This window comes from Calonectris borealis, chromosome 1, assembly GCF_964195595.1.
Source record: "Calonectris borealis chromosome 1, bCalBor7.hap1.2, whole genome shotgun sequence".
In the NCBI taxonomy this organism is placed as follows: domain Eukaryota; kingdom Metazoa; phylum Chordata; class Aves; order Procellariiformes; family Procellariidae; genus Calonectris; species Calonectris borealis.
Genome location: NC_134312.1, coordinates 40625252 through 40647172, shown reverse-complemented (window position 1 = coordinate 40647172; position 21921 = coordinate 40625252). Strand labels below are relative to the sequence as shown.

Below are 21921 nucleotides of genomic sequence, written 5' to 3'. Positions count from 1 at the left end.
CAACTTTTGCTGCAGACTAGAGGAAAGCGTTCCCCCAATATATCCCACCTGCCTCACAGATACTATCTGATGATGTCTGTATGATATTTATAATAATATGTGGTATTACTGCAAAAGGGACAGTTGTACCTTAACAACATCCCAGTGTCCAGAGCAGTGTGCAGTCACACGCACCCAGTGGGAGTTCTCCTGCCGATAAGAAATGCACCCAACCATGCAGAGTTCTAGCAGGAAAACTGGAGTCACTGGATAATGAACTAATCAGTAAATGGTTAATCACTGACATATGTGATTTTAAAAATGGGCAAGGTGTAGAGTTGTGTTCTGATCTAGCAGGATGACTGTTAGGAGAGACTTGAGACAGAGATCTTATGTTGTGGTTGATATATCTGAGCATGGTAGAGCAACTAAGAGCTTAAAGAACTCCCCTTTAAGCATACATTAACGGAGAGACGATAATGTGCAGAGGTAGGAATGAAACTTGCGTTCTCATATCTCTATATGTACATAGCTGCTTGGTAAATGTTAGAGATGTTTACACTGAGCTGGGCATCTGTAGCCCAGTTCAGACAGCTGAATCTTACAGTCTTATAGTACTGATTTCTGGTTAGTAAACACAAAAACTTTGATTAATGCCTACAAATGTGTGTTTAGTCATCACAATTCACAGAGCATGGATTTATTGCAATCAATATGCCTAAAGTTAAGGTTTGAGTAGGTAACATTTGATCGATGGGTTAAAACTATGAAAAAAGACAGTTTTCTTAAGTGGTGTTTGGAGAAATCGACAAAAAGGGTAGCGCTCATACCAAGCATGCAGAAGTGTGCTTTATTTGTATTTTCACAGCTCAAAGGTGTTGTTGAATCCAGCTTTATTTAGAAATGTAAAATGTTGATGAATTTGATTGTCCTGCAAGAGATGTTTGGCATTTCTGAATAATTCCTCTAAGACCATTCCTCCTCCTGGGATGCAGCTCATTTATTGTGGTTTATTGCCTCTCCCTGCTCTCTTACCTAACATAAGACATTGTCCACAACGTTTGCACTGCCTTTCCATTTATTTCTGCTGATTTTATCACTTTTTCCTCTCCGTGCTGTATATTTAATATCAGGAGGTTCTTAAACATATAGCTGACATACGGTATATTTATTTTGAGGTTGTTATATATATAAAGTTAGAAATATATCCCCTTTTTTTCCTATGAAACATTTCTTCCTTACTAAGATATCACTTTTACATTTGACATCCATAAAGATTAAGCAGCATATAGGGAGCAGTTTCTACTTTTAAGAATAATCCAAACAGTTGCTCCCTAGCACACTGTTCTTGCAGCATCAGTTGTTAGATTCAAGAGGTAGGATGATATGTAAAATCTTGGTTTTCTCGCCATGCAGTGCTTCCAATGAAACCAGTCTTGCAGTCTTTGCACACCCAAATCTCCCAGTGACTACACGGAAAGTCAGGGTGCATAAATAACTCAGGATCAGCTGCATGAGTATGGGACTTACAGTAACACAGATCTGATACAGCTGTTTTAATTATTTTCTAACACAGACGAGGCTCCAATGTCTCACTGACTTTGGATATGAGCAGTTTGGGAAGTGTCGAACCTTTCGTCACTGTGCCGACCCCACGAGAAAAAGTAGCGATGGAATACCTACAGTCAGCCGGCCGCGTCCTGACACGGCAGCAGCTTCGAGACGCAGTTGCATGTTCTCATTTACTTCAAACAGAATTCATGGTGAGTTTAACAACAAGCTTTAAATGAGGATTTTTGACATAATTGGCACAACAGAAACTGTGGGGAAAAAATAATTGGGCAACACTTTAATGTCAAGGTACAAATCATTTCCGAAGGGCAGATTAGATAGTTTCAAGGTGGTGTTTTATGTTTATGCACTAAAGAGAGATAAGTAAGTCAGTTATATATCCATAGATAATACAGATTCCTCCCAGTTTGAAGTCCCATTCATAGATGGGATAAATGTCGTATTAGAGCTGCAGGACTGTAACACTGTGACAGTTTCAAAGAGATCATAAAGGCTGTGATGACAGAAAACACAGTAATAATTGGAGATTTTGTTTATTTCCATGTAAACATCACGTATGTTTGTAATTTTAAGACTAAATTTTTAGTCACTATAAATTACTTTTTTGGAGCAGACAGGGACACCCACAGTCAGTCAGTCCAAAATATCTTTAACAAGCACTCCATACAGCAAGCCTAATATACTCAGAACCAAAAAACCTGAAGTGTCCTACAAGTTTATTTAATATTAAAAAGGGTAAGTCTAAAATGAAGACAGTGGCCAGGTAGAAACAAGACAGAGCAGAAAAACTCAGTCAGGGAAAACACATAATTAAATATTACTTTAAGAAGACTGAAAAAGACTGGTATTGCAAAACAGCCAGATGAAAGAGGTTATCAGAAGTAAGGAGACACTCTTTACAAGGGAAATAGAGCATAAACTGAAGCCAGTTGAATGTGAAAGCTGAATAAGGCAGGCCAATAAAGGGTTTGAATTAAAAAAAAATCATAACTTCATTTTTAAAGATATCAAAAGCACAAAGCTTACCAAAGAGTACAAGGATCAATAGAAGATCAAAAAGGTAGAAAAGGGATTTGGAGAAGGTGAAGCAATAGGAGAGAAGTGACTGCATGATTTGCCTCTGTGTTCCACAGAAGAACTTGGGGAATTTCCTACCTCTGTGGCAGGAGTAGATTCAAACAGGTCACTGGAGGATCTGCCTGATATTGAAACGTTAATGGAAGAGATTCCAGAACAAATCAATAAAATGAATAAAAGCTACTCACTGGAATAAGCTGGTATTCACCCAGGAATCCTAAAGGAGTTCATATATGCAATTACTGATGGATTAACTGGGCAGGTGTAACCTAGCACTTGGGCCCCAGCAGCTGAGGAATCAGAGGGCCAGAGGTAACAGGAGATTTTCAGAAGGGCTCCGGAAGAGATCCAGGGAAGTGCAAGCCTACAAATCTGATGTCTAAATCAGAGAAATTGGAAGGAATTATAATAAAGAAAGAAGCCAATAGATGTATGAACAAATGCAATACAGTGGGGAATAATCAATGCAGTGCAGCATTGGAAGGACTGGTTGCTTCTCAGAGTATAAAGGAGGACACCAATGGAGTACCAGAGGCTCTATTCTGGAGCTGATACTGACCAAGATGCTCCTAAGTCATCTGGAAGAGGGAATAAATAAGTAAGGTGGTGAAGTTTGATGATGACACTGAATTACTGAGCATAGTAAAATTAAAAATGGACTTCAAAGAAATTACAGAAGGATTTAATGATGGTGATGAGGCGGGGGAAATTCAGGGTTGATAAATAAAATGTTTTGCATTTGGGAGAAAATAGTTTTGTATACTTTGATGGGTTCTGAAATACAAAACTAAGAATCTTGGGAAAAGAACTAGAGAATGTACAAAACACCTTTATGACGTCGGAAAAATCTATATTGCATTCACAACTGCATGCTGCTCTGATCTCTCCATCTTGAAGCACATACAGAAGTATGGCGAACACAATCACAGGCTAGAGCAGCTTCTGTATCAGGAGATACTAAATAGACAAGGACTCTTCTGCTTAGAAAAAAGACTGTGAAAGGCTGTAACAGAAGCCTATAAAATCATGGTAGCAAGGAGAAAGTGAATATGGAGTGATTATTCATGGTTTTTCATGCTAAAAGAACAGTATCAGGTGGCCAATGCAAAACAAAGAAAAGCTCATCCTGTTCTTACAGTTCCCTCAGATGCCTTGCTACCAGCTGCTATCAGAGGGTACCAGAGTGGACGAACCTAACATAAACAACTACCCAACACAAGAGTAGCCTAACGTTTTTAACTTTTACAACTCATTAGCAACCTAAACAAAACAAGCAAAACTTTTAAAGTTTGGTTTAATAGCTCAAATTTAATAAATAGAGCCACACAGAAATGTGTATCCTAACAAGGCATGTAAGAGCAGGAAGACCTATACAACCCCTTGAGCATACTACAGGTCTAACAAAGACATACAAACAATTCAGTTCTTATTAAACATATCAGAGCATGTGATTCCTTGGAGTTTTATTTTGTTTTCAATTTGTGCATATAAGTCAATAAAATAGATGCTGAGTACCATCTTACTCTAAAAATAGTTTTTCATTATGAATAATTGCATCTCTATGAAACAGTTCTTTTAGTCACCTTTAAAAAAGACAGGGTTTATCGTAAAAGTCGTTTGCTTAAGAAAAATAAATCCCTTGGTTGTTTTACTAACAATTGGTCAGATAGTGAACATGGAAAGAGTTTTAAGCATCCAACATACATTTATCACCAGTTATGCCATCGGTTCTCTGACATTCTGCTGCTTAGGCAAGAAAGCTAGAAGAAACAACTTCGTCATGTTTAAACCCCCCATTTAGGAGGCAGTTTGTACAGACAACTTGGCACCTCTGTAGAATCCAATTTACTCAAATCCTCTCACAGAGCATTCGTGCACAGCTTTGGGGCAATAGAGATTCACATTTCATTCGTTCCTCAGAGGGCACAACATGACTTTGGCCATTCAGTGTTTCCATAGAACTTTATTGAAAAGATCATGACTTGTCTATTCCATTTTTAAACCATTTAAACCATTCCATTTTTTAAAATGTGTTTTAAGATGAAGCTGTTGAACAGTATCTGTTTAATATCTTCCTTGCTACAGATAATAGCTTTAGTAGGAACTTGAGGCATGCAAAAAACGCAATATATAACCCTCACTCATTCTGCTCACTCAGCTTGTTTTAACTAGCTAAAGAAATACAATAAGACAGTCTTCTTGAGTCTAAAATTATTAGTTCCCATGAAAACCTTCCAAGTGTGCAAAAAGCAGAGAAATGTTCAAACTTTTCAATGGAAAACTGAAACATGAGCAGTTTTGGGTTATTTTTAGTTCTTTAATTAACATTTAATTTTTTGATTAACAATTTAGGGGGCATTAACTTTATTTTTTAATTGTAAAAACTGGTAAGTTACTATCAAAATATTTTTCCGTAATACTTATTCAGAAAAAAGAGCTATTTTCTTTCTTTTTTTTAATGCTGACAAAAAGTTTGACTACTTTTACTTGGGAGAATACACCTAATTTGCAAGGAGGAAGAAACATAAATTGCCCAGCATACACTTCTTTAGTAGCCTGAGCTGCTACTATTTAAAAGACAGAATGTCTGAAGTTGGTGACAAAACAGAAAAATTCATTATTCCTGAAATACTGGAATGTCAGAAAATACAGTCCTGCATGGGAAAGTGCCAGATTGTTAAATCTATAAAATTTGGTTCTCATAAAAATGGAGGGATGGGTACAATGAACATTTGCCTGAATTTTTGTGTATTTTGCCACATTTTCGTGAATGCTTTCAGGCACCCAAACCATACCTCTTCGAGTGTATGAACAGTTGTAGCATTTAAAGGCTAATGTGAACCAGAATAGCTGTAATTAGAAGAGTATTGCCCAGAGAGGTGAAGTAGCCCATGAAAAAAGGCATATATGCATATGCATGTATAATTGCATGCATGCAACTGAGCACATGAATGTGTGCAGCTTGTAAGTTATTTGTAATTACTTATATATAATATATATATATGTTTAATAAAACAAATTTATATATATTCTCTATATTGCTACAGACTTTGTATGCTAATTTGCACATGTTCATGCCATTTGCAATATGCTGGGCTTATTTTCCCCCACGTTAGCAGGAACGTTATCCCCATAGTATCCTGAACTTTTTTCTGGAATCATCTCTTGCATTTCACAGCCAGCTTCAGAGTGAGTGACTTGTCTAAGGCTGTGATCCACGGTGTATTGTCAGATTTCTGTCTGTGCCCTTGGCCCCACAAGTACTTACTACTGGGAGGAGCCCACTGACCAGAAAGCGTTTACAGGATGTAAGTGATTAATTGACCTTGCTGGCCCCGAGAAATGCGTTTCTGTGTTCAACTCGGTGGCATTTCTCCATCTGTCAGTAACTCACCAACTGATGAACTATTTTAAAATTTCAGAAGGCATCGAGAGGGAGACAGCCAGTTGGCTGGAAGAGCCCCACTGACCACCATCTCTTTTTGCAGGCAGAGGACTTTTCCTCGCACATCTTTTTCCAGTCTCTGTAGATGACAGACGTAGATCACATCACACAAAAGCTTAACGTATTGCTTTCTCTCACTATATAGCTAAGCAGGGAAACCTTTCAGAAGCCACACACCAGTGGTGTTTATACTAAGCCAGAACTGAACCAGGGAAGCTCTATGTCAGCCACTAGCCCAGTGTGAGGTGCTTACAGCCCATATCAGAGCCAGTTAGGACAATTCGGAGCCCAAGGGCCGAGGGGAAGAGTCTCACAGAGGTCACCACTGGGAAGGGGTGAAAGTCAGAGGTGGGTATGAGAGGGGTGTGGGAGCTCATTTTGTAGTTCCAGGGAGGTGGAAGGGGCATCAGAAGCAGGACAGAGGTGAGATGGTTTGACCTGAAGGAATGGATGAGATTTATGCAGGAGTGGAGCCTTACAGGTGAGAACATCTCACCCTTAGCACAGGCATCATATGGGTGACAGTACACGGAGATGAAAAAGAATTGGGTGAAGAAGGTATATCTTAGCAGTAACACTTTAGCTGGCCTGAAATGAGAGGCAGCAAGTCGTTCTCTTGAGAAGTCAGCTGGAGAGCAAGGAAGAGATCGAGGAAGAAACTGAGTGAGAGAGAGGAAGAATAAAGAAGGCCTACTAAACACATGGGCATCAGGCAGAGAAGGTAGAGGAATAAAAACCAACACGGAAGTTGCAGCCTTATGTAGTAAGATGTTCAGAAGCCAAGTTGGGAAGCAGAAAAGAATCAAAGCAATTCATATTGACCCATCTAAATTTTACTTAACTTTGCCTTCTCTTCAACCAGAAAAGTAAGAGGATATCTTCCCCTGCTTGGTGAACCCATGTAAAGATCTGCTGTTGGGTGCATCCTTGGCAAGCTGTTACGGGTCTAGTCCCTCTTCCTCTCATAAAAGCCCACAGCAGCCAGTCATGCTGAGCAGGACCGGAGCTTGGGTTTGAAAGGCAGTGGCCATGCATCTCATCTGTGCCAAAGCTCTGGGCAGGCCTGTGCCTGTGGAGTTAGAAACTGGCTGATTTTGGAGGAAAATCCTTAAGTAAATTTTCCAGTGATGCAAGTCAAAGGAGGTTTGCACTGAATAGGGCAGGAACATACCTTTTGTGCCTCCTCATGTTCCTATGTGTCGGTAAGAGGCAATTATTTAATATACTGCTGTCTCTTTGGATAAATGTCCCAGGCTAGCCATGAAGTTTTCGAGTCTCTAGTAATGACTGTGCTTTTAAGTATTAATTTACTGAAGATCAAATTGCAGCTTACCCTACGATAATTTAAATAGTCATGGCCAAAAAAATTCAGTGAAAAATGAAAACTGAGTCAACTGGAGCATTTTTTAAATGTGATTTTGCCAGATTGTTTTGGTTGGTAAAACATCCCCCACGATCAGGGGAAAAAAACTTACATGTTTCAAATGGTTGTTTTTATTCAATTGTAAGAACACTAACAATGTCTCAGGACCCCAAAATCAAAATTAATCTTCCCCTTTAGACCAGTGAAATATTTTGTTCAATGAAAAATTAGAAGATTTTTGCTTTTCATGCTGACAAACCATTTGAAAAACAGTAATTTTAAGTTGATCAGGAGTTTATCGTTTGTATATTTTTGGAACATCAAGCAAACTGTCACATTAGTGACTTGCACATCTGCGTGTTTAAAGAAGACAACGTGGGTCACTCACTAATAGATCAAAATAAGAATTGAGAAATAGCTTCAGATTCTTATCACACTTTTGAGCCACTGAATGCAAAAGACTAAGGCACTTCATTCTAGTAGTTTCTATAAAAAGCAAGTAAGGTCTTTGACTGACATTGTTAAGGGTTTTGCACAAAATTTTTTTAAAAAATGTTTGCCATATATTAATATTTAATTATTTTGAAAGTTCCTCCCCCAATTATGTAAAATGTTGCGCTTTTATGCTACAGTACTGCACTTTTCAACTCCACTTTTCTAGAACTATTGTGTATTTTAACCTCTCTCCTAATCCTGCAAAAACTTTGCTTTTAATAATTTATCAGAAGTGTTCCTTGGAAGTCACCCCTTCAATATGCAACTCCTTGTGTTTATTAAAGGAAGGGTGTTGACAGACTTGAGGTGGGAACCACTTTTTTTCTTAATAACTTTGATGTCAAAACACAGTTGTGTAACAGCAGATGGCCTTCTGGTGATAATTTCCTGCATGGCTCCTTTGGAAACACCAATCTGATTTAATTTATTTTTTATAGGAAATACCAATGAATTTTGTGGATCCCAAAGAAATTGACATCCCGAGTCATGGAACTAAAAACCGCTATAAAACAATTTTGCCAAGTAAGTGAGTTAGCCCATGGTTTCCTACTATGACATTTAGTTCTGCTTTGAGAACATGTTGCTGTGAAAAGCTAGCTGTCTTTATCTTTGATCATTGTGTACCTATTCATAAACATATTTATAGTCTATGTATAAAGACAACAAAAAGCCAGTGCTGCAGGACTGGCAAATACAGAACTCTCACTGGATGCCTTAGTAGGTACACACTTTGGTGGCATCCCAACCACATACAGAAATGCAGGCTGGGTGCGTGCTGGTTTTCTCTGGAGGACAGGTCAGGCAGACGGGTAGAGGTCTGCTGTGCCTCACAGTAGCTCCCCTGATCTGGAGGATGAGAGGACCAAGACTGTTGCCTCCATCACAGCCCAGTCTTGCAGTCACTGAATTCCCTCTGGCTGGGTCAAGCTATTTGGGATCCTGTCCAACATTAAGTGGCCCAGACTTAAAAAAGCAAGTGCATCCTACCCTTTCTTCTAGCGGACTTCCATCTTTGTAAGTCCTCTGGTGTCGTTTTTCTTCTCCATGTGCCACATGGCTTTGTGGAAATCTGTTTACATTAGTAAGAAAACCACTCTCACACAGTGCTGCCTCATTGTTGCTGTAAACTTGTTACTGCTTTGCTATAATGCATCTGTATTTTCATTGGCCCAAATTATTTATTTCTGACGAAGTAACAATTGCTTTGTTATAATTAGAGGTGATTGAAAATTTTCAGTGGAATAGTTTTCCTTCAAAATATACGTTTCTCTGAAATGCAACTATTTTCATAACATTTGTTGAGGGATAATGAGATATTCCATTTCTCCTTTATTAATCATTTCGGTTTGTGTTCAGTTTCAAAATAGGTTGCCGAAGTTTTAATGTTGCACTAAACATAGACATGAATAGCTGTGTTTTTGTAATATTTTGTCATCATCAAAGTGAAAAAGTTCAGCGATTCAAAATGTTGGGGGACATTCCCACAGAAAAATGTAAACACATGCCTTTGCTTAGGTTTGGAATGAAGAATACTTTTAAAATGACAGCATATCCTCTCAACTAGAAATTTGTTTTCTAGTCATCTCTATAACGTCCTTGTAGGCCTATGTTATATAATAGTCATGCAAATTCATCCACTTTAAATGACAAGATTTCTCTCAGCAAGCCTGAAAGCACTGTAATTTGCTAACATCATACAAAAGCCTTGCAGACAAATTAATGAAAACTGATGGCCTTCAGCCGCTAGATTAGTCTCAGACATGTGATACGTAGCTGGGAAGGAAACTCATTGTGTGGAGTCCTCGCTTCCCTTCGGCCCCCAGTAAAATTCCCATTGACTTCAAGGTTAGTGTATCTACTGCAACCAATAGCTGTGTGCAGCTGAGTGCAATGGAGGAATGTTGAAGGGAATTAAATAAAGTGAGTAACTGAATGCAAGTTATATACCAAGCAGTCAGAAAATTGAGCGTCCCGTAGAGTCTGGCCCAGTGTCAACAGGATGTACACAGAGGGTGAAATCCTGACCCCTTTGACGACAGCAGGAGTTTTGGCATCAGCTGCAGTGAAGTCAGGATATCACCAAGCCTCCCTCCGCCTGACGGGCGGGATTTTTGGAAGGAGTTCTCCCTTCCCTTAGCATCTTGTGTCCGAGCTGCCCCAGCCACCGTCAGGTTCTCCTTCAGCAACGCCTTGCAAACGCGATGAGTCCTATTGCACTGCAGCATGTGTTTTGAATCGGGACACGACAGCTGGGCCGTGGTTGATGCTGATGAGCTTTGAGAACCAGCCTGCCTTTGTGTTTTCACCTCCAGTTAGCCGGGACGTGCCACTAACTCCGCGGCACATTTTCAGTCCAAGCACGCTGCTTGTGTGCACCACAGCTACTCACTGACAGGCACTTTGTAACCATCCTTGACAGAAATCAAAAGGTCTGTTGTGTGTTAGCACCAGGCTGTTTCAAAGAAGATATTTTGAGGATTGAGGCACACGCTCATAATAAATACTCACACACCCTGCACCCAGTCCAAGAGGGTTTGGAAACGATTTGTGTGATTAAATAGAACAGCCTTCCTGGTTTCCTGCTCAGATGATATCAACCCGCTGCTTCGTATGCCCGCATCAGCTTTTCCGTTCCCAGTGCTGGGTGCGTCTCCTGAATCGGGGAACCTGTGGTGACAAGTGACGTTTGAGCTGATGGATTATCTCCTAAAAATGCCCAGTCCTGCCAGCTCCACCCTCTGCGCTGTGGAGGATGTTCTCGTTTTCTAAGAGATAATTCTGTGACAGGGTGCATGAGGGCAGGTTCATGTTAATAGATACTACCCAGCCAGACACACTCATGTGAAATGAAATGAATGCCTAATGAAAATTATTCTGTATGGAAAACTATAAAGTGCAGGAAATGTTACATTTCTATGAAAGATGTTTCAGTTGCAGTATAACATAGCCAACACTCTTATGCAAACACTAGGATGCCTTTTTAAGTTTTCTAAGTGTTATTTGCTCTATAATAATATGCTAATACAATTAGCGAGGGGACAGTGTGGAATCAGAGGCAAATGGCTAAACAGTTCCTTAAAATCCTTGAAGTTTCTCCATCCTTCCTCCTGACCGCAACCCCACGCACTGGTCCTGTTAAACCCCGCTCCATATCTTCAGCTGTGTTCCCTCTGCCATCCACCTACAGCATTTCTCACTCTCTCTGAGCAGGCTCCCAATCCTGCACACAGATTTCCCAGTCTCACAGTTATATCCTTGTGGCAGAAGACCGCCCCACTGCTCCCTCCTCATCCTCTTACCTCCACATCTTCACCTTTGCCTGCTTGTCTCCTGCAGCCGCCGCTACATGTCCCCACAGCAGGACCTCAGCTTCAAAGCCCTGTATTTTTTCCCCTTCCTATCTCACTTTTCCACCTCAGACCAGAAGCAGAATTCCCGTGGTGCTTCAGAGCATACATGGGCTCTTGCTTACAAAGAAGCAAGTGGCTTAACACTATTCTGTGGGTGTCTTTGTGTGTGCAACACAACTAAGGTACCTGGATGTCATTCCTTACCCCTTTCTGAAGAGTACCCTCAGGGCAAAAGCCTCCATGAAAACACTCGTGGCAGAACAGCAGATTCACGGTAACACGAAGGTAGAAAGCACTTGGCGGGTCAGACCCACAAATCCACAAGCTGTTGCTTGAAGTGCTTGTGCTAAAACTGGCTCTGGCACTCCAGCTAAAGACAAGGGGAAATCTAAATCATATGAACAAAGCCCTTTATTATGCAAGCTTTTAGACAGATGCTGGAAAACCATTCTCTTGATGTTGAGAATTTTCAAGCTCCCCTGCACTACAGTCCTGACTACGAGTGGTCAAGTTTGCTCCAGTCCTGCTCCCTAATGAAGGCAATAGGATCACTAGCAGGCTTTCAAAGACTAAAGAAAAAAATCATATTTACAAAGCAAAAGGAGAAAAACCGTTTAATCTTAGTGGAATTCAACATGGGTTCATCAAAGTATTTTGTATATCCATGTGAGTCAACAAAATGTGTCCTAGTTGTGGCCACCAGTACCATAACATCTATAATATTTGTAAATAGCCAGTATTATAATAATTGATCTATGTTAGACTGCATATTAGGCAGACCTTATTTTTAGTAGATAAGAAAGATTTCCTTTGCATGAATGAAACTTTATTTTGTAATGCACCATGATAAATCTGTTAAGTTTTCCATTGAGAATTCCTGGATTATATTGGAAGAGCCAGGAAATGATTCAGATGAGATTAAAAAATGATGCATAGTTTACAGGTGTTTTATACATGAGGTGTTTTGAGGCAGTTGTATTATTTGCAAGTCTAATAGCCTATTCCCCACCTGGCAGAGATTGGGAATGCAGTCTGGTATGATTCTTCCACGTTCTGTGTTACAATGTTTACCAAATAATACCAGTATCCATAATTCATTTATAGACTGCAAGCAAAACCAGGCAAAATAGAGGTGAATGAATTTCAAAATGTTTCAATATCTGAAAGATTTATGAACTTTTGGGCTGCAAGTGTGAGAGCAGTCTGCCTCACAAAATTTTTGCCTTCCTTTCCTGCTCACAAAACAGAAATACCTTAAGGACAGCCCTTCTCACGGTATTTCAGTACTACTGTTAATAAGGCAACTAGGACTGGACCAGGAGTAACAAATGACTTCTCTTGGAAATGCTACAAAGGTGAACATACCCACGCCCTAAAGAATTCAGAACATAGTAGCAGTCAAAATGGAAGAAGAAAAAACCACTGCAGCACATCATACCCACCATACAACGAATACAGCCTTTGCAATGGGACAAAGCCCTGGGTCTTCATGACAAAGTGGTGTTCATGGAGTGGATGAACGTCCCGTATCGATGGCAGTGGGGGAGGCTGTCCAGCAGTGCCACCATACAGCCCAGCTTGTTCCCTGCACTGGGCAGTCTGATGGGGGCAAGCTACAGCCCCGTTAACACCTTCCTATTCCTCCAGCCTGGTAAATTCAGGCCAATATTAATTTGTAAAAGATGGAGTTAGAGGAAGCTGCTTCTACTCTAATGGGAGGGCTATTCCAGACTTCTTAGAGAAATGGAAGAAAACAGCAGTAATTTTGTCTCAGTCAGAATTGTAGGAGACATTTTTTATTAGTAATTATAAGTGCTTAACAGCTCTGCTGCGTTTCAAGATGCTTTGCAAACATTGATGAATTCAGCCTTGCAGCCACCATCTGTGTCTTGCTGGTGTAGCTCAGACACAGACTTTGCCATCCTTGAGGAAAAGATTATTACCTCCAAGTTATTTGTCATTCAGGAGGAAGCTAATTAGTTCCATTTGTGTCTGATGATTGCTTAGTGGCTCTGGATCTTTAGCGGCGCTCAGGTTTTCCTCATTTCAGAACTGAGTTTACAGCACTTACCTATTTCATAACTGATCAGGACTGCTAATTTATAAAAGATCCCCATTCAGAAGCAGTGTTTGTTTCGTTGATTGGAGTTGGAAGGAGGTCTCAGAAATTGTGAAACTGATTTAGCTGCTCCTTAGTAACAGAGGGATTTATCTCAAGACATGGTAATTAAACTGGATGTTGAGTCTGCTTGGAAGAGGTTTTTTAAGGTAGGGGTCAAGCTACACCAGAATCAGAGGCATTGTGTGAGCTAGAGGAAGCGGGTGTTTTTTCAAGGCCACGTAGCCTGAGGCATTTGTGGAAATGGCTAATAATCACTCTGTGCTGAAAAGGAATGAGAGGTTTCCTGTCCTCATATTGTTAAGGGGAAAAAAAAGCTCTAACTGAAAAAGTTGGGAAAGCTACTACAAAGAGATTTTAACACAAGCTAACTAGGGTTCGTGTTGTGCTATTAACACATGCAGAGGACACGACTTCCATGCACAGTCTTTGAACTAGAAGTCATGCATTCATTTGCACATTTTAAGAAACATACTTTCAAAACACCAGCCTGGGTCCTGCAAAGGCTCCACTCCTGTCCAAGATGCTCCTGTGACCTCCAGTGGAAAAGGACATAAAGTATGTTTGGGATCATCCCTCCTCTTCCTTTGATTTGCAAAGGTTTTATCTTGTTCTTAGGAACAGGAAGTCACAAAAGAAATCCAAAAGCAACTCTGAAAATACCAGGTTTTGCTACGGCATATGTACATCAATTATATGTTTCTTGTGTAAACAGCAGGGCTCCATAATAAATAGTGTTTTCTTACCACTCTCCAGTTCAGCTTCCACGTATGTATCTTTGAACACATTGCCTAGATTGCACTCAGCAAAGCAGCTATCCAGAATAGGTGTCTGTATACTGTCAAAAAGCTGCTGATTCTAATTAATTATTTAAGCAAATTGCCAGAAGAAAAGATTTTTTTTTTTGATACAGAAATATTTCCATATCATTCTGTTAACAGTAGAATATTTTTTATAAAAGGTGTGAAGAAAGTCAAAGTGTGCCCCTAGATAGCCACAACATAGGCACCTCACTCCCCTTCTCCTTATCCCTTTCTGTTATGCTGCGTAATTGAGAATTTACTGGCTCTAATTCCAAAAGGGTAATACATGGGGGATCACATCATCACAAATAAGCAAGCAAAAACTTCCTTTGCAGGAGGGATTTAGTAACCCCCAGCTCTATACTCAACAGGACTGGCCCCCACTCCATTCCAGATCATCCAAGACAGTGAAGGAAAGAAGAGCGTGAAGGAAAATGTTCCCGTGTTTTGGCATTGTGTCTCCAGTCTAGTACACATGGATGATTACAAAATTGTGTCAGATGAGAACACAGGACTGAAGGGAACGATATGGATTACCTGGTCCAGCCCCTTACAGGGAACTTAAATTGGTATAAAAACACATAGCTGATTTCATCCCAGGCAGAGGGAGCTTTTCTTAGTTTAAATCCAACTGTAGTCATTAGAACAGTACGGCTTCAGGCAAAGATATCAAAGTTGAATCCAAAGGACTTGGTGTAATTATCTAGCATCGTACAATGATATGACACAGATTTCAGAGACAGTCTAGGCAGGTCAGCTTTACACTCAACACAGGCAGACTAGACCTTGCTGAACATTTCCTGGACCTGGTAGCGTTGCTTCAATGCCCACAGCTTGCTGAGATACTGCTACAAAGCAATATAGGTGTACTTTAGTCACACATGATGATCCTTTGCAGGGGGGAGAATTTGATGCATAATGCTTTGGTACTTGACAACCCCAAATACAGTAGATTATTTTCTTCAATAAGTCTTTGATTCTCTATAGAAATCTTCTAATTATGGGTTTTCTTTTCAATTTCCATCTTCCTTGTGCTCTTAGATCCTCTAAGCAGAGTGTATTTGAAACCAAAAAATCCATCTGACTCCTTGAGTACCTACATAAATGCTAACTACATTAGGGTAAGTAAATGTACACTCTTCATGTGCTTTTGAGACAATATTGGATTTTCAACGTGAATAGCTGATTTTGCCAAGGTGCCACTCATTTTATTCCTACCCATCTTAATTGATAATTCCTGATCTTTTTCCCTACATTGGTGTGATAGAAATAGTTTCATGAGCTGTTTGTAACAAAGACCACATAGCCATGAATATACTAAAATGGTTGCAGTAAGAAAACGATGTATCAAATAGTTCATATAAAACATTAAGAAACACATGCATTACTATTTGTTTACTTCAGTATTTACTGTTTAATATTGTCCTACTGCCTTATAGTAAGGAAAAGAGGGTTACCTTTTAACAGTGACAGAGAGACTGGTATTTTAGTAAAGAGAAGATCAGAGTCAACAGCAATATAAGCTGTATGTTTGCTCATTGCGGTCATGTTACCCACAAACAAGTTCAGTGGTGATGTTTTTTTTTCATGCATAACTATATCAGTTGATAGTCCTGAAATCATCAGTTAAGTAATTAAATAAATACTGTAAAAAGTTTGTGAAAAGCAGCATAAACAGATGTGTTAAAAAATTATATGTGCACCAGCATACACACTCATTCACATTTTCCTCCCTATATTGAATGGTTACATGATACAAAGACTTTACCAGCATGAACCCTGTTGAAAAGCATTATTTCTAAGTGTCAGCTATGTTATACTCCTCAATGACACACACACACAGAGCCTTCCTGAACTCGTGGCATAGTATATGCTGAATAGACTGCTAAGAAACTACTTCAGTCATGTTTTAGGAGTGTAGTCCTCTACCTGTGAAATTAGATATTTTGATTAGAGTTATGTACCAGATCCTCAGCTGGAATCAATGTAATAGTGCAACTGAAATTTGGCCCCAGAGCTCTATAATGATGTAGCTTAATTAAATAACAGTACATGAATATATACGTACACATCCCCCATGCCCCTTATCCTGCCTCACTTTACATCCTGTACTTTCAGTATTTTGTATGAAAGACATCATCACGTAACTAAGCAGAGCGGTTCTCCTTGGAGAGCAACTCTTCCATCAGCCAGGCCATGTTTTGAGTCCTCTGAGGTCTCCCTTTTCCCCATGCCACCACCCTTCAGGCCAACACATGGTGATTTCTCCTGCTGCTAACACCAGTTGAACTGTCAGCAATTGCAGAAAAAATACAACCCAGCAATGAAATGAAATTTCACATCCATGTATACAATATCATTAGGCTTGCTGGGATTCTGACAGACCTGTCTTAGACAAAGTACATTCAGGCAGATTGGTGAGTAGAAGGAGGACTGTTTATACCAGCTGAGGATCTATCCCATTGGTTCATGCAATGAGTAACAGCTGTCAGGGAGAAAGGCACCTGAACAGAAGACCCACGGCTAGAGGCTCTTGCACCGCCTCCAGCCGTTCTCCATTCACTCATCACCCTCAGACATTGACAGGCTCTCCTGATCTGCACTACTGTTGGGCACCCTGTCACTGCACAAACTCACAAGTTCTCCTTCTCACCGAAAATAAGAAGGCAATCTCTTGTTTTTCCCATTTCTTCTTGCCTTTCCTTTTCCTCTGCTTCCCCGCTGTTTGCCTGACCTTTCTTTGACTTCCTATACACTTGTGTGTCTCAGGAGTCCCTATACTGATATGCTCTCTCTCCTATAAGGTCTCATAAAGGCACTTCTCCCTTAGCAAAGATGCATAGCAGATCTCTGACTCCACAAGCATTCATGTATTTTAAATCTTCTTTCCTGTCATGAATCTTCGTAGAAACCATTTTTATAGTTCTCATTTTTTTCCTGTGGCTTGTTGACTGTAAACACTGCGGCAATATAAATCATGGATTAAAGTACCACAGGATGATGGAAAGCCCCAACAACTTGGAGAACAGAGTAAGCTAGAAGAAGCCAAGTAAGCAGGGAAATTTGAGAGGGATTGATGTATTCTCAGGACCATTTCAGTCCATCAAATCAGTAGTTTCCAGAGGAAAAACTGTTCTACTGAAAAATTTCTGATCTGCTCTACTGTTAGTCATAACTGCTTTCAGTTCAAATAACAAATAACTTTTTTTTTTTTTCCTAATTCCAGATTCATTTTTCTGTTCTTTTAGACCATTCACCTGCAATTTTGGTCGACCACATGAATTTAAACTAAATGCTTTTGTGTATGTTTCTAAACCAGGGATATGGAGGTAAAGAGAAGGCTTTCATTGCAACTCAAGGACCCATGATTAATACCGTGAATGATTTCTGGCAGATGGTTTGGCAAGAAGACAGCCCTGTCATTGTTATGATCACAAAGCTGAAAGAAAAAAATGAGGTATGACAACTAGCCAAACTGCGAAAATATTCCTATAGCTGAATACTGTAGAAAGAACCTTAGCAGATATGGAAGGAAGCTAGCAGATAACCAGCTCTTAAATACTCTGGTAATGAGCAATGTGAAAAGTAATGTTGGGGTAGCCAAATACACCAACTGCAATTGCATAGCAATCATAAGAGATGTATTAAAAAAAGACAAAAAGTAATTCCATTTTCTAGATCTGTGCTGCCAGGTTCATAATATTTTAAGAAGCACCTCATTTATCTGTTAGTCATCTCTGTACTTCTTGTTACTTTCTGGTATATAAAGAATAGATGGTTAATGTTATGATTAGAGGTTTCCTGACATGGTTGAAGTTTGCACTTTGCTATAATGGCAGGTTTTGAATCCATTCCAGATACTACAAATCTTCTGGACCATCCCAGAAATACAGTTTGGGCTCCCAAATGCCAATACCATGGAGGGACTTAGCCAGAATGGAAATACATGGCTCTTTACCTTAGTACCAAGTAGAGATGACAATTGCATTTTAGTTGCTAGTGGCCATCTAACTGCCTGTTACACATTCTGTGACTTTTGGATCGTTTCCCAACTACATCTTTAATAGCTTTGTTTAACATTCATGTAAATTTTTGCCAGGCTTTCCCTGATAGTGCCAGAGTCCATATTTGTGACTGCCAGACATTAGGAACGAAAATCGCTCTCCCATGCAGAGGGCCAACACAAAGCTCTGTTCTGGAAGACTGAATGTTAAAGAAGTGGTTTACAGGGCTTGTGGACAAGAGAGAGACAGACATAAAGGAGTCTGACTTTTTGCTTGAGTCCAAACTGCTAGGCTTGGTAGCAATTCCCAACTCCAGGTAGGTGCCTCAATCAAGTCTCAGCACTTGCCAGGTAAGCACCAGGGCCATATTGCCCCTGCTCCACTCACAGCCCTGCTCTTCAAACTCAGATGCATGTGATGATAGAGAAACACGGTTTATTCAGGCAAAGCTCCCAGTCTGAGTGATTAAGGGACCAAGATCCTGAGTGCGTTCCCAGGGCTCAAACTCACTGCTCCATTTAAGTGTGGACTCAGTAGACATACTCTTCTTCTGCCCTTGACCGCTGCTTGGCTCTTTGTCACTGTGAGTTTGGGCTTCTAACATGAACTTAAAATCCAGTGGATTTTAAGAAAGCTGTGTGCAAAAAGTAGGTTGGTCCTGTAAAATATCCCAAGACATATTTCCAAACCAGGTGCCATTTTGCACTAGACTGTTCAAACAAGTGTCCAGAAGCCTATGTTAAAAAGATTACTCCTGAAAACGTAGAAAACTTACCCCAGCCTAATTGGCCAAAAGAATAAGTATTTCACTGAGGAAATGCTGACTGTTTAAACACTCACATCTGACACTGTGTAAGAAGAATGACTTGAAAGAAGTGCCCAGTGGTTTCCATCGTGTCAGGAAGCCCTGTGTTTACCTGAGTTACACAGGCTCTAGGCACTGGTGTTTATCCGCATTGTTGTGGCCTGGCAGTGGTAATTTCCTCCTAATTGAAAGGGTGGGGAATCTCAAATCGTTCCCAGGCTATATAGAGAGGCTGTGTTTGCACAAGCTGTCCTGCCCTGTCTAGAAACCTTAGGAACTCTCCCACCATTAGCGGGTTCCTCCTGAAACCTTGCTTGCTATTGAAAACAGCTTAGCTAGTGGCTATGCTCAGCGTATTAACTTCCCTGTTAAAGTATTTGCTCTCTACAGAGAAGGCAAGAGCAGATGTTACTAAGCGTAATAGCACTTGATATTTTTTCTTCTCCATGGTCTGCTTTATTTCCATCATTTTCAGGGAGGTACATCTGCAGTATGCACACATACAAATGCCTTCATATTTGAAAGCATATTCATCCACTCATCCACCCCTGCACAAATCAACCCCCATACCTGACTCTCAGGTATAGGCCCCATTCCTCAGTTGGTATAACATCAGTCAGCCTCCATTTGAGCTATAATGTACTATAAGGTATAAAGTAATGTATAAGGAGGGAGCTCTCAAATGAGAGACACATGAAAAACCTTAATCTCAACAATAAATTCATTTATTTAACATAAGTAAAATTATTTGGGACATTAGTGTCCTAGTTCAATATATTGATGTGATGAATTTGCAGTAACAATGGGGATTGTGTGAAATGATGATAAACAAAGGTTTCTATAGAGTTACTTCCTTCCATGAGATGAAAAAATGTTTAAGATTCGCTGTGGTAACAGTTTTTGTAAGATGGATGAAGATATAATATCAAAATAGAGTGCTGAGCAAAATACTCATTTCAGCTGTATGAAAAAAATGTGGAGCATTAAATTATTCTTCTTCATTTTGAAGTTTGATAAAAAAAAGGAGATTGATTTGTAAGCAAGAACAACGCTGAAGGAACGATGGGTGCTGTGAGTATTTTAAACAGAATCTGTAAAACGGTCCTCGAAACTACACAATGTCTGAACAGGTTGGAAATCTACCTGTGCAAGGAGAGTCCACAGCAAAGGAGCTTCTGCCTGAATAAATAATGAGAAACTTGGAATTCTAGGCTATAATTTTAGGATTAATATGAGGAAAACCACATCTCATCTAGTGATCTAGGTACCCTCCCTGGTCACTGAACAGCAGCAATCACCTCCAGAGGGTGATCCATCCCACACTAAAAGAATGAGATAAATCACCCACTAAAGGTGACCATCTCTAATTCTGTAGTAATATTTTAGGACAAGATCATACAAAGCTTTATCCACAAGGCACATATAAACTTCATATACTACTGAGTTTAGTCAAGACAACTGAGCAATGGAAATTAGACAAATATCTGGAGTGTAAGAATTTTATAGAGATCTATATAATTTTATAGCGAAGTTTATAGACTTATGTTGCATCAACTAGTTTTTGTAGTTATGCTATGTACTCCATAGATAATATGCATTTAGTTTGCCTTCAGAACTTACTAACAACATTACCTGTTAACCAGGAAACATTTTTTGGGAAGCATAAATAAAGAATATTGTGCAGCATTCTGCAAGAAGAAAGGACTAGTACTGAGAGATGCATTAAAAAATGTGTGTTTATTCAACTCAGAAAATGTAAATCTTGTTGTCAGTAATTATCTAGGACAATCTTGTTAATTCACTATTTGAAGCTCATATTATTTTTCATGTAAAATTTTTTCCCTCAGTTGGTCTATAGGCATGTTTATCTATGCATATCAAAGTAGATTTTGGAATTCGGAAATCCTACCTTTTACAGAATTCACATAAGCCTCTTTGAAGATTACTTACTAGTTAAGCTGAGTATTGGCACCGTAGATATGTCTTAGGTTTTGGAAAAACTTAAGAAGATTTGGTCCTAACTTTGAGGATTTTAGTATATGAAGGCAAATCCTGCAAGTCCTCTTAAAGTATACCTCTTATGCTTGAGTTAGTAGTGACAGTAAATAGAGGGCAGGAGTAAAAAGGGATTCTGGAATTGAAGCTTTGTTGAATTATTCATTACTGTTGTGTGTTGGCCTGGTTATTGGGACATTAATGTATAAATTCGTTGGCATAGCTACATGGAAAAATAAACAAGAAGTGGAGCTGAAGTAAAGCAACTTCACAAATATTTGAGAATTGTTAAACTAATTTTGTTCAGGGTCCGAATCCAGGGAAAGTAAAACAGGTAAATAACATGTCAGCTGAGAGAGTCTTCCTCCATTCAGCAGAATCGGGGGACCAGGCTGCAATAGGAGCACTTCTGGCAAGTTAAAAAAGCCTGTGCTCCCGAGCACAGACCGACTGCGGCAAATAGCAGGTGCCAGTCCCTGTCCAAGGCAGGGCCAGATCCTACTCAGGTATGGAGATCCACCTCAGGAGCGGTCCCATGAAGCCTGGCACCCGGCAGGCGTGGGATGGGGCATGCAAGGAGACAGGACAGGGGACGGAGGGAGCCTGAGCCTGCAGCGGTGTCACGGGAGAAGGACAAAGGCTGAAATCAAGTAAAGGTCATGCGAGATACTGTTTCTTGTATAAACTTCCTGTTCGGGTCAGGGAATGTTGGGTTTTTTTTAAAAAAAAAAAGGTCAGGCACCAGATCAGAAATAAATAATCATTTATTAGCAAAAAGCTAACCAATGGAAATGAATCCGAGGGGAGAATTTGAAAGATGGCAGGAAGAGGAGATTTTCCGCATGAAAGTAAGAAGATTCCCAGGCTTTTGGTTGCCATGCAAGTTGGTTAGGATTTCTTTTTTTTTTTTTTTT

The 21921-nt window shown here is 39.8% G+C and overlaps 1 protein-coding gene across 1 annotated transcript in view; it reads left to right on the top strand.

The window, feature by feature from the left end:
* PTPRR (protein tyrosine phosphatase receptor type R) overlaps nt 1–21921 on the top strand; it is a 166554-nt gene that overhangs the window by 129356 nt on the left and 15277 nt on the right. The window contains exons 7-10 of the mRNA XM_075154684.1: nt 1556–1742; nt 8369–8453; nt 15245–15324; nt 17523–17660. Coding sequence (XP_075010785.1) covers nt 1556–1742; nt 8369–8453; nt 15245–15324; nt 17523–17660 — 490 coding nt within the window. The remainder of the gene's footprint in view (nt 1–1555; nt 1743–8368; nt 8454–15244; nt 15325–17522; nt 17661–21921) is intronic.